General features: G+C 36.3%; 2 protein-coding genes across 2 annotated transcripts; one reads left to right on the plus strand and one right to left on the minus strand.

Annotated features, from left to right (window-relative positions):
• The first annotated feature begins 2,243 nt into the window (after positions 1-2,243).
• On the plus strand, positions 2,244-2,540 carry LOC145803873 (putative mitochondrial protein AtMg00300). The gene has a single exon (XM_082897254.1). The coding sequence runs from the start codon at positions 2,244-2,246 to the stop codon at positions 2,538-2,540; it is 297 nt and encodes a 98-aa protein (XP_082753380.1).
• Positions 2,541-9,320: 6,780 nt separating this feature from the next.
• Positions 9,321-11,978, minus strand: LOC114309194 (uncharacterized). Its single transcript, XM_082897255.1, has 3 exons — positions 11,747-11,978; positions 10,533-10,818; positions 9,321-9,832 (listed from the first exon to the last, which is right to left on the minus strand). The coding sequence occupies exons 1-3, from the start codon at positions 11,976-11,978 to the stop codon at positions 9,472-9,474; spliced, it is 879 nt and encodes a 292-aa protein (XP_082753381.1). The 3' UTR covers positions 9,321-9,471.
• Between the last annotated feature and the right edge of the window lie 311 nt (positions 11,979-12,289).

The following is a 12,289-nucleotide window of genomic DNA, read 5'->3' on the forward strand; positions in this document are numbered from 1 at the left end:
GATGGTTGCCATGAATGTTATTGGTGGCTTGTTAAAGGCTTTGGCCCTCCCATTTCATCTATAAATGGTTACTGAATGGGAGGGGTTCAGTGTGGCGAGTTGAAGAGAGAATACAGAGCAGAAAGAGAGAATTATAGAGTGTGAAATTCTTTGTTCCAAATATAGTGAAATCCACTGCCTGTGGACGTAGACGACTTGCTGAACCATGTAATTCTTTATGTGTTCTTGCTTGTGTGCTTGTGTGTGATTGTTTTCTACCTCCTAGGCATAACAAATTGGTATCAGAGCATCGTTGTGCCAAAACAAAGCATCCGCAACTTTTGTTTTCTGTAAACTGAAAAAATCGAAGTTCTCAAAATCAACTTCTGAATATACCAGGAGGTCTTTCTCGATGAGAGGAGTCCGGAACCAGAAAAAATGGCCAAAACGGACTTTTGTGTGATCTATACGCACCGGTCAAAGTGTGGCACGTAAAGTCAACTCTTAATCAGAAGACCCACGCGCAGCAAGAGGTAGAAGATGACTTTGTGGAGCCAAAATATATACTTCAAATATATATTTGAAGAGAATACCAACACCAAGTGAAGCTCTGTCCAAGTGGTTAAGTTTGAGCATTGCTCTCCCTTGGCCAAGCTTCAAATCCTTGAAGCAACAATATTACAAATTATTTTTGCAACACACCACATCAGCGCCAGGTGTCAGCCTAGTCACTGCCATGTCTGAAACCGCATGTCTACTAAGTCACTGCCACATGTGAAGCCACGCTAGCAACAACTCAACTGCCACGTCAGCATACGTGTTTGCCACGTCAGTACATCTGACATGTCATCAGCCTAGTCAGCCAAAATTTTTGAAATTGCAAGGAGGCCCCTGAAAGTTTAGAAAATTGCATTTCAGCCCCTAGTCTTGCTAAAATTTTAATTTAGCCCCTGGAACTTCTATTAATTGCAGTAAGGTCCCTAGAGTTTTGAAAAATTACAATTTGACCCCTAGATTTGAAGAAATTTCATTGAAGTCCCTAGAGAGGTAGAGAAAGTGCTTTCCTAGCTAAATCAACCATTCCGGACACAACTGCGGATATCGTTTTTTGAGATTCGGACTCGAAATTTCAGTGAAGGTTTCGAGAGCTTAGAAGTTTTCGTGTCTCTTGCATTTCAAGCATCCGCTGTTGTTGTGGTGGAGTTTTTTTTAAAACGTCTCAATGACAGAATCTACAGAGAGGAGATCAGCTGAGTCCATAAGCCGCCCTGCGGTTACAAGCAGCTCTGGGCATTGGACCCCCGTGTCCCACGCTAAGTTTGAGGTAGAGAAGTTTGATGGTAGCAGTAACTTTGGCATGTGGAAATGTGAAGTTAAAGATATGCTTGTCCAGATGAACCTGCACTTCACTCTGGGAGACAAACCAGATGACTTGAATGAGATAGAATGGGAGAAGTAAATCTCTTGGCCTGCAGTTCCATCCGACTTTGCCTTGCAAAAAAAGAAAAGTACGCCTTTACAGAATATGATACTGCGAAGGAGCTTTGGAAGGCGCTGGAAGACAAGTTCATGACAAAAAACATTGAGAACCGACTCTACTTGAAGAAGAGGTTGTTTCGTTTCGACTACAAGAAAAGTATTTTGATGAACGAACACCTGAACAATTTCAACAAAATTATTGCCGATTTGAAAAACTTAGATGTTCAAATTGATAATGAAGATAAAAGCACTGTTATTGTTGAATTCCTTGCCTGACACATATGATTATCTCACCACCAGTTTATTGTATGGTAAAGAAAATGCCTTGGTAAATAATGAGTTCAGAAGGAAAGATAAGTCTGCAAACAGGGACTCGGCATCAGAGGCATTGACAGTCAGAGGCAGGACAAATAACAGAAGATATACAAGGCGAGGAAAGTCTCGCTCAAAATCCAGAGGGAGATCATCAGATAGAAGACATCTTGCAAAAGACGAGTGTGTTTCTTGTCGCCAGAAGGGGCATTGGGCAAAAGATTGTCCCAATAAAGACAAGAAAGAGGAAAAAGGTGAACGTTGCACGAGATGAAGATAATGGTGAAAGATCAGCCTTCATAGTTTCATCACCTGGCCAGTCTGATGAATGGATTCTAGATTCTAGATATTTCTACCACATGTGTCATAACAAGCAGTGGTTCTCGAGCTTATGAGAGTTCGATCGAGGAGTTGTGTTGATGGGCAACGACCAAGCTTGTAGAACAAAGGGGATTGGAACAATTCGACTAAAGATGCATGATGGAACAATTAGAATTCTTGAAGATGTTCGGTATGTACCAGATTTGACGAAGAATCTCATCTTAGTGGGAGTTTTAGACTCTAAAGGTTACAGAGTAACTGTGGAAGATGGAGTCCTCAAAGTTGTTAGAGGAGCATTTGTTACAATGAAAGGTACTCGAAAGGGAAATTTATATTTCCTAAACGGCTCTATAGTCACAGGGAGAATGGCTGTCTCCACCAGCTTAGAGGATGATGTGTCAGACCTTGCCAGACTTTGGCACATGCGCTTGGGGCATACTGGAGAATAGGCTTTACAAGGGTTGGTAAAGCAAGGACTGTTGAAAGGCGCCAAAACAGGAAAGCTTGAGTTCTGCGAGCATTGTGTACTGGGCAAGCAAACAAGAATCAAGTTTGGTACTGCTGTTCATCGCACCGAAGGGATTTTGGACTACATTCACATAGATGTTTGGGGACCTTTCAAGAATGCTTATTTGGGAGGTAAACACTACTTTGTGTCATTTATTGATGATTTCTCAAGACGAGTATGGGTTTACACAATGAAGCATAAAGATGAAGTATTAGATATCTTTCTTACGTGGAAGAGAATAATTAAGACCCAGACATGCAGGAAGATCAAGAAGAGTATGGGTTTACACAATGAAGCATAAAGTTGAAGTATTAGATATCTTTCTTATGTGGAAGAGAATGAATGAGACCCAGACAGGTAGGAAGATCAAGAAGCTCAGATCTGACAATGGCAGCGAATACACATCAGATCCCTTTTTTGAGGTTTGTCGAAATAAAGGGATAGTGAGACATTTCACAGTTAGTGGAACGCCGCAACAAAATGGAGTTAGAGAACGCATGAACCGCATTTTGGTGGAGAAAGTCCGGTGTATGCTGTCACATTCAGGATTAAGCAAGGCATTTTGGGGCGAGACATTGAACTATGCTCGTCATCTTGTCAACAGACTACCTGCTGCAGCACTAGATGGCAAGACTCCCATGGAGGTATGGTTAGGAGCACCAGCTACTGATTATGATCAGCTACGTATCTTTGGATATCCAGCTTATTTTTATGTTACAGAATCTAAATTGGATCCTAGAGCCAAGAAAGCTATATTCTTGGGCTTCAGTGACGGTGTCAAGGGATATAGACTCTGGTGCCCTGAATCAAAGAAAGTTGTCACTAGAAGAGACGTTACCTTTGACGAGTCTACAATGCTGAAGCAACCAAATACTCAAGAAAATGATGAAGCATTGAAGAAGTCAGTGCAGGTGGAGTTTGAGACTCCAGCAAAGATTGTTCAAACAGGCAACAATCCTGAAGAAGTTTCAGTTTATAGCTCTGAAGAAGATTCTGAAGAAAGTTCAGATGAAAATGAAGATCCAGAGGCCCCACAACAGTCAGAACCCATTGCAATCAGAAAAGAAAAAAGAGTTATTAAGTAACTCTGTTGGATGATCGATATGGTGGCTTATGCACTTCCAATCATTAAAGACAATGTTCCTTGCACTTTCAAAGAAGCCGTGCAGAATGCAGAAAGTGTCAAATGGAAGGAGGCTATAGATGAAGAGATCGGGTTACTCCATAAGAACTAGACTTGGGAGTTGGTGTAACTTCCAAAGGGTAAGAAAGCAATTGGGTGTAAGTGGGTTTACACCAAGAAGGAAGGCATCCCAAGCAAAGACAACATCAGATTCAAAGCTATTGGTAGCTAAAGGCTATGCCTAGAAGGAAGGAATAGACTACAATGAGGTATTCTCACCTGTTGTAAGGCACATGTCTATTCATATCTTGCTAGCTTTGGTTGCATAGTGTGATCTCAAGCTCGCCCAACTCGATGTCAAAATTGCCTTCTTATATGGAGATCTTGAAGAGGAGATATACATGTCCCAGCTAGATGGATTCAAAGTTGCTAGAAAAGAGGATTGGGTTTGCAAATTAAAGAAATCGTTGTACGGGTTGAAGCAGTCTCCAAGACAGTGGTACAAGCGATTTGATCGGTTCATGACAGAAAAGAAATACACAAGAAGCCAGTATGATCATTGTGTATATTCCGTAAGCTTTCCGATGGTTCCTTTATCTATTTGCTCTCATATGTTGATGATATGCTGATTGTATCTAAGAGCAAGGTGGAGATTGATAAACTCAAGGCGCAGTTGGCAGGAGAGTTCAAAATGAAGGATCTTGGCGAAGCAAAGAAAATTCTTGGCATGGAGATCAAAAGAGACAGGAAGAAGGGCACGGTTTGTCTGACGCCAACCCAGTATTTGAAAAAGGTGTTAGACATATTTGGCATAAATGAAAAAACAAAAGCTGTGAGTACACCATTGGCTCAGATTTGTTTATCAACGATGGCTGCTGATTGAAGAAAAAATGAAGAAGCTAGACATGGTAGGGTGGTTAATCTTATTGGCGGTTGATGGTTGATGGTTGCCATTAATGTTGTCGGTGGCTTGTTAAAGACTTTGGCCCTCCAATTTCATCTATAAATGGTTAGTGAATGGGAGGGGTTCAGTGTGGTGAGTTAAAGAGAGAAATAGAGCAGAAAGAGAGAATTATAGTGTGTAATTCTTTGTCCCAAATATAGTGAAATCTGCTGCTCGTGGACGTAGGCGACTTGCCGAACCACGTAATTCTTTGTGTGTTCTTGCTTGTGTGCTTGTGTGTGATTGTTTTCTTCCTTCTAGGCACAACATAAGATTCATTAAATCAATGTAATTTTAACACATGAGAATGTAAACACAATTTAATAAATAAATATGATCATTTTAATACTATTGTTAGTCTATTATTGGATTGTCAACTCCTTGCCTCTATGTTACTGAATAAACCTCAAAGTAAAGGGTTGCTTTGTGTATTTTGTTTTTAGATATTGAATACATTTGAAAAGTTCACTAACCACATAAGAAGATCTGCTTGTTGTATGCCATTGTTCTTATGGAATGTAGGCATATTTTTGCTTACAACTTCGTGTAACAAGATTACTGATTCCTAACAAGATTACTTACAATTTTGTCTGCCAAATTTGTGTAAATGCTATAAATTCTAGTTTTTTTTTTTAAATTCTTTTATGTCACTCAATAGTAAATAAATTCATAACGTGGACATAAAAATTTAAAGCTTTTAATTGGCATGGTTGTAAATGATTGTTCATTCAGTTACTTCACTATAATAATTCTAGGAATATTTATCAATAAATCCCATCTCACAAACTGTTAAACCAATCAGTCCCAACTTTATTCTTTTGTTCCGGCAAGTCCTACTAGTGGGGAGGTTTGTTTCTTTCTGATCCTATTTTCCATATTTGGCGTCATTGTGTGGACGGTTGTACCCTTTTTTGTTATGTTTTGATCTTGTGTTGCAGGATCACGTCATTCTGTGGATTTTGTGGGTGTTATAGTTTGTAATTTTAATGTTATGTGTATAAACATTTCAGCCTTTTGGACTTAGGGTTTTCAGTGGTGTGGGTGGGTGATTTAGTGGCGGCTGTGTGACGGACTGATACAGAGAGTATAACCAAAGTCGGTACATCGTTGGTTCAAAGGTTTGTCTTCTTGTTTGGATAGCATTTACGTTTTATATCGTTTTGGGTTTTGTATGTATTGGTGGAAGGGGCTACTATACAATCCGTGTGGTGGGGGGTTATATGGTGCATTTTTTGGGGTTATTTTTTGTGTTACAAAGGTATGTTCTCTTATTTGTATATTTTTTGCTGTGGGTGTGTGTTGCATTATGTATTGGTGTAAGGGAGTTCTTTACAACGGGTAGGGTGGGGGGTTATGTGGGGCATTTTTTGGGGTTGTTTTCTGCACTGTGTGTGGGGATGTGGATGTAGAAATCAGGTTGTGTTTTAATGGGTATGGGTTTTCAAGATGTGGGTTACGTGGCAATCAAAAACCACATCAGTCTTCTACAAAAACCCTTAGTGAACATTTTGGGTGTGTGACAATCAATTGTGTGGCACGTGACCCACCACATGCCGTTTTACCTCATCTGTGCCATACGCGCATACGAATGTACAACAAACATTACACAATAACTGATGGCTATTGCGTCCTTTGACAACAGATTGGACTAAACGGAGCACTAGAAAACATATGGGACTAATTGGATTATAAGATCAACATTTAGGGTTTATTGGTAAATTTCCCATAATTCTATTAACATATACTCAAAATATTTATTGTATTATTCTGAACTAACAGCGAGTCTACCCCCAAGAGCTGAAACACCTACTCACATATACTCATTGTATTTATTGTCACTACAAGAAAAAGCACCTTTGGTGACTAAATTTTTAGTTGCCAAAAGTCCGTTTTTAGTCGCCAAAATTCGACTTTTTACTTTCCCCGACTAATTTTTTTAGTCGCTGGCTTTGTCGCGTGTAGATGGTCAGCAGAGGTATTGGCGACTAAAACTTTTTTAGTCGCCAAAAAGTAGCTCTTTCGCGACCAACATTTTAGTCGCCAATAGTGATTTACACTTTTCAAAATCATAAATTTAGCGACTAATCCTTTAGTCGCCAATACTCATTGAATCGCCGACTAATCCATTTAGTCGCCAAAATAAAGACTTTTGGCGACTAATAATTTTAGTCGCCAAAGGTGCTTCCGTGAAAAAAAAAAAAATTACCAACTTTTTTGCTTTTTTTGAGATTCGAACCACGGACCTTCTACTTTGTACACCTTTACCAACACACTCCCCCCACTATGCCACCACAAGATCACATGAATATATATGCAATATATATTATTTATATAGTATATTGACCCGTATTAATTTAAAACTATATATATATATAAATATAATTATTTTTATTCAAATATTAATTTATGCAAAAAATAAATTAATTATTAAAAAAAAGGGAGCCACTTTTGGTGACTAAAGTTTTTTTTAGTCGCCAAAAACCTTAGTTTTGGCTACTACCAATAATTTAGTCGCTAAAAAAATTAATTTCCGTCTAAAAATAACCACTTTCGGCGACTAAACTGATTTTTAGTCGCCAAAACCGCCACTTTTGCCGACTAAACTCAATTTTAGTCGCCAATTGTCGACTTTTAGCCACTAAAAATTTTTTAGTAGCAAAAAACCTTTACATTTGGCTACAACATTTTTTTTGTCGGTAAAACACCTACAATCGGCGACCCAACCATTTTTTAGTCGCCAAAGCCAATACTTTTGGCTACTAATCTTTTTTAGTCGCCAAAAGCCTTCACCTTTGGCTACTAAAATTGTTTTAGTCCCTAAAACCCACGTAATCAGCGACTAATCTGATTTTTAGTCGCCAATAAGTACACATTTGGCTACTAAACTATTTTAGTCGCCAAAAGTCTTCACTTTTGGCTACTAATTCAATTTTAGTCGCCAATTGTCCTATTTTCAGCGACGAAATTTACATTTTTGATCGCCAAAACTGTTTTTTGTTGTAGTGTGTATTAACATATTTATTGTATTTATTCTATTAACATTTTATTTTATTTATTGTATTTATTTTATTAACATATTCTCACATATATGTCTTTAAAGAAATCCTTCACCAACCCCAAAAAATTTGAGAAACAAAAAATTAAATTAAATTAAAACATATCACAAAGGGAATCAAAGTGGACTGAAGAAGAGGTACTAGTTAGGTAAACTTGGGTCCATTAAATTTTATTTAGGACGTTGATTTTAAAATCTGTATAATTTATTTTATAAAAAGGTTTTGCTAGATTAAGAATATAATATGGATTTATGACGAATTTATGACACGATGTGCCGGTTATTTCTCCTTTTATATTTTTATTTCTCCTTTTATATATCTCAAAACATATTTTATCAATTAATCTTAACCAACCCTCGTTGGCTAGCATTCACCTTTATAAAAATACCAAAAACTCCTCCAAACTGGGGAGAGACTGCACCTTTTTGATTCTTTACTTCCTTGCCATTAATCGCAAAGGAATATTTGTACATTTGATGGGCTAATGATCAATGTTTCTGTGATTTTTTTAAAAATGTAATCTGATTTCATTTACACCAATAATATTCTTCTCTTTATAAGAGTAATAATAATATAGAATACACATAATAAATACATATAAATGGCTTCGTAGTTTGGAAAGGTTGCTCCACTAGTTGAGCAACTCCAACAATACTATGTATTTTGCTTAGTAGAAATACATTAAAAAAAAGAAAGAAAAGAAATACGTTCTGTATTTTGTCCAATCATTTTATTCTAACAAGAATTTACTTAACCATATAAACCAAATAGGCTAATTTTTAAAAGAAAATTGCTCTAAAAAATAATATTTATGGCATAGTTGTCAACATGATATTTGCAAAACCGTAATGTTTTTCAAAAAAAATATTTTTCTATAAAAAATAAATAACTTCGCACAAAGTTTAAGAGGACATTCTTAAAATTCTCTTCACATTCATTTATCAAATATGACAAAAATAAAATAAAACCATACTTGTGAAATCGGTGGCTGAAGAGAGATAGAGCAAGCAATATAATGGTGGGATTACACATTTACCTAACATTAGACATTCGCTACATGTGAAGAATGTGACTAAAATAAATTAAAAACGAGAAAATAATTTGTAACCACCTAGGCAAAACTAGAAAATAGTTAATAGTTTGTAACCATCTCGGCAACAATCTGCTGCGGAAAGTAATAAGTTGAAGTTTCCATCTTTCAGCAAAAAAATTTAGTAGTTTCCACGAAAAAGATCATAAAATGGGTTTCCATCTTGGAGCAAAAAAAGTTTTGTAGTTTCCACGCAAAGATCATAAAATGGGTTCTTCCCGTCCCTCTATATATGCCTGCATTGCCTCCAGTCCTGCAGCCCTGCATTGCCTCCAGCACTTTTCTGCGATCTACAAAAGATTGTGGCAGCCATTCCAGAGAGGGGGGGAGAGAAATTGTGTTAGGTAATACGTCTCATTCTTTTCCTATCGTGCCTACTTGACTGAGTTGAGTAACTGAGCTATGGTTGCCTTGCAAAGAGGGTATTGTAAAGCTAATTTTGTATTTTTGTACTTCTTCTTCTTCAATGTTTAAGTTTTTGCAGCAAAAGCCTTGCAGGGAGCCATATCTAAATCATAATTTTACTCTTTTACTATAGTTTTGAACATTTATTTGCCAATAAGACTAGAAAACCAGCAATACTACAACACTTTCAGTGTTTGTTATTTATACATTTCAAATACTTAGCCTTGTAGTCATAATAAAGTAGAAAGCATATGCCTACTTATATTTAGTTTTATAGTCACTCCAGAGTTGATCAACTGTCTTGCCCAACAACTGAATAAAGTAGTTAGCATTGTAAGCATTTTTCATCTTCTTGTTAAGTTCTGCTACAAACCCATTTCTTAGACTGTCACAGTAATCCAAAAATCGGGCTGTAACATCGTAACCTTGGTCCCACCGATCACCCTGACCGGGTTTCACCCAATGGCTCGGGGCATATCCAGCCTTCAACCTCACAAAATCAGCAATTCCTTCTATCAATCCTCCAGGGGTCTGGCCATTCCCATTCCACTGCCATATGTGTGTCATCTCGTGATACAGAACTCCGGTAATCTCTCTCTTAACATCGCCGGAGTACCTTATATAGAAAAAAATACTCTGTAATTTATTAATAATTCAACAAAAGATTTAAAAGTTAGGTAAACGATATTTTTGACTTATACTTTTATGAATTATTAGTTTTTAGTAATTTATAATAAGTTGTATCAAACAATACCTTAGTGCTAATTGACCGTAGAGTATGGGGCCGTTTGAATTATTACAACCCTTAACAGATTTAACAAATTGTTTGAAATCAATTTTAAAAGAACCCATTTCACCACGAGTGACACTCACAAAGGAAATTATTAATTATTGCTAGTGAAAAATATCTAAAAGAAAAAAATATTAATTGTAGTAAAACAATAAAACACATGAAATAGGAAAACTAAATTGATAAGAAATAAGAAACCAAATAAATTAGCCTACTCTATATAAAATTAAATTTTTTGAAACAAATTATTAATTTCAACAACTTGTTTGAAATTTATTTTAAAAGAACCTACTTCACCATGAGTAACATCCACAAAGGAAATTATTAATTATTGTTAGTGAAAAATATCTAAAAGAAAAAATATTAATTGTACTAAAATAAATAAAACACATGAAATAGGAAAACTAAATTGATAAGAAATAAGAAACCAAATAAATTAGCCTATTCTATACAAAATTAAATTTTTTTAAACAAATTATTAATTTCAAAATAATAATAATTTATAGAATTTCGTCTGCATTAGTACCCTTGTATGTAATTGGCACTGACGTGAATCTCATTATTGACAGCGTAGGCGATGCCGTCCATAGTGTCAATGAACAAGCTCACTCCCGACACGCTCTTTCTGTTTATCGGAGAGTTTTCCCGAAAAGTCCTCCAAATGAAATTTGTGGCAGAGATTAGGGTTTGCTTGCTGTATTCGAGTCCGATTTCGTTTGTGAATCGGACACCACCGGGGGTTGTTGCTGCCCTGTTGGTGGCACTGTATTCCAGTGCATGGGTTGCGTGTAGGTGTAGGGTTGTTAGAATCACTAGGCTACTTGTTATTTTTTTAGGTAATATGTCTCATACTCTTCCTATCTTGCCTACTTGTTTTACCTGCTAATGATTCTAAAAAAAATTCTCAGTTTTGAAAATTACAAATATAAAAGGGGGGGTCATTTGTTATATGATTAAAAACCGCAAGGCATGGGATATAATTTTTTAAATGTGAGGAAAAAATTGACATTTTTAATAAATCTTAGGAGTTGTATATGTAATTTATTCGTAATTTTATATGTATTTGTATATAGAAATACTCAATTAATTTAATAAATATTGGCACATATATTTATTTAAGTTGAAGATATGCCTATGATCTTTTCGCAAAATATTAAAAGAGTATTTGTATATTCTTGCTAAATGACATGAATGTTTATGATTTAACTAAAATGTTGCGGAGCGTGTGTAATAGATTGAAATGTTAAAAGATGTCCATATATTTTCATCAATGTTAACTTGAGTTTGTGTACCCTTTTTATTTTGGTTGAGTAGATTTACTAAAAAATAATAGATAAACATATTACATTACTTCAATTGAAAACGAAAAATATCCTATTAAGTTTGAAATTTTATTTTACATATATTTTATTCAATTGAATGAGATTACATACAAAAAAAAAAAAAAATAAAATTAAACCAATCATAACATCCATAAATTAAAATAACCTTAAAAAAACAAATTTGTTTTGCCAAATTGATAATCAAAGAGAAGCTTATATCATTTTCCTTTTTCTTTATAACCAACTAATTCCTTATTTTGATGTAGATCTCTCTGTGTGTTACTATTGTCAAATCAATGGCGACAACAACAACAAGAAGAACACCTCAGCAAGGCACGCAGACAAACTTGTTTGCACAGTTCTCATTTCTCAGCATTACAACACACTCCTACAACTACTTGTCGCAACGACAGAGTACCTCCTCCTCTTCTGCTTCTTGTCACACTGTTCTGAAGTTTATTGTTCCAGTGATTCTCATCTTTTTGCAAATCAAGTATCAAGGGAAGACGGACACAACCCCATTCGACACATACCCCAAATCTTTGCGTGTTTCTATTGTTAGTTTTCTCTTCTATTCCTTCGCTTACTATGCCAAACTGGAATCTTCTTCTTATGAAGATCTCTGCCGCTGCCAAACTTATGCTCGCCATGGGACAGTGGTGTTTGGTTGGCTTGGTTTGGTGTCTCTGGTTTCAACTCTTTTGCCAGACTCAGTTGGGTCTCTGCTCTACCTTCTTTATATATTGTTCTTGGCAGGTAAGTTTCTGTCCCGCCAGCTTCTGATGCTGTGGAACTGGCTCCATCAGATAGTCCCAGCAATGCTTCTGAGTTGGCTCGCTACTCTGAGTCGGCTCGCTATTGCTCATGCCTTTTCTAACTCAAGAGGAAACAACCTACAGAGGAACATCTTACCAGTTTAATCAGCAATCAATAGACCTTTTTTTGTTTGTCTCTGATAATG

This window comes from Camellia sinensis, chromosome 12 (assembly GCF_055761805.1).
Source record: "Camellia sinensis isolate YWXY chromosome 12, ASM5576180v1, whole genome shotgun sequence".
Classification (NCBI taxonomy): Eukaryota; Viridiplantae; Streptophyta; class Magnoliopsida; order Ericales; family Theaceae; genus Camellia; species Camellia sinensis.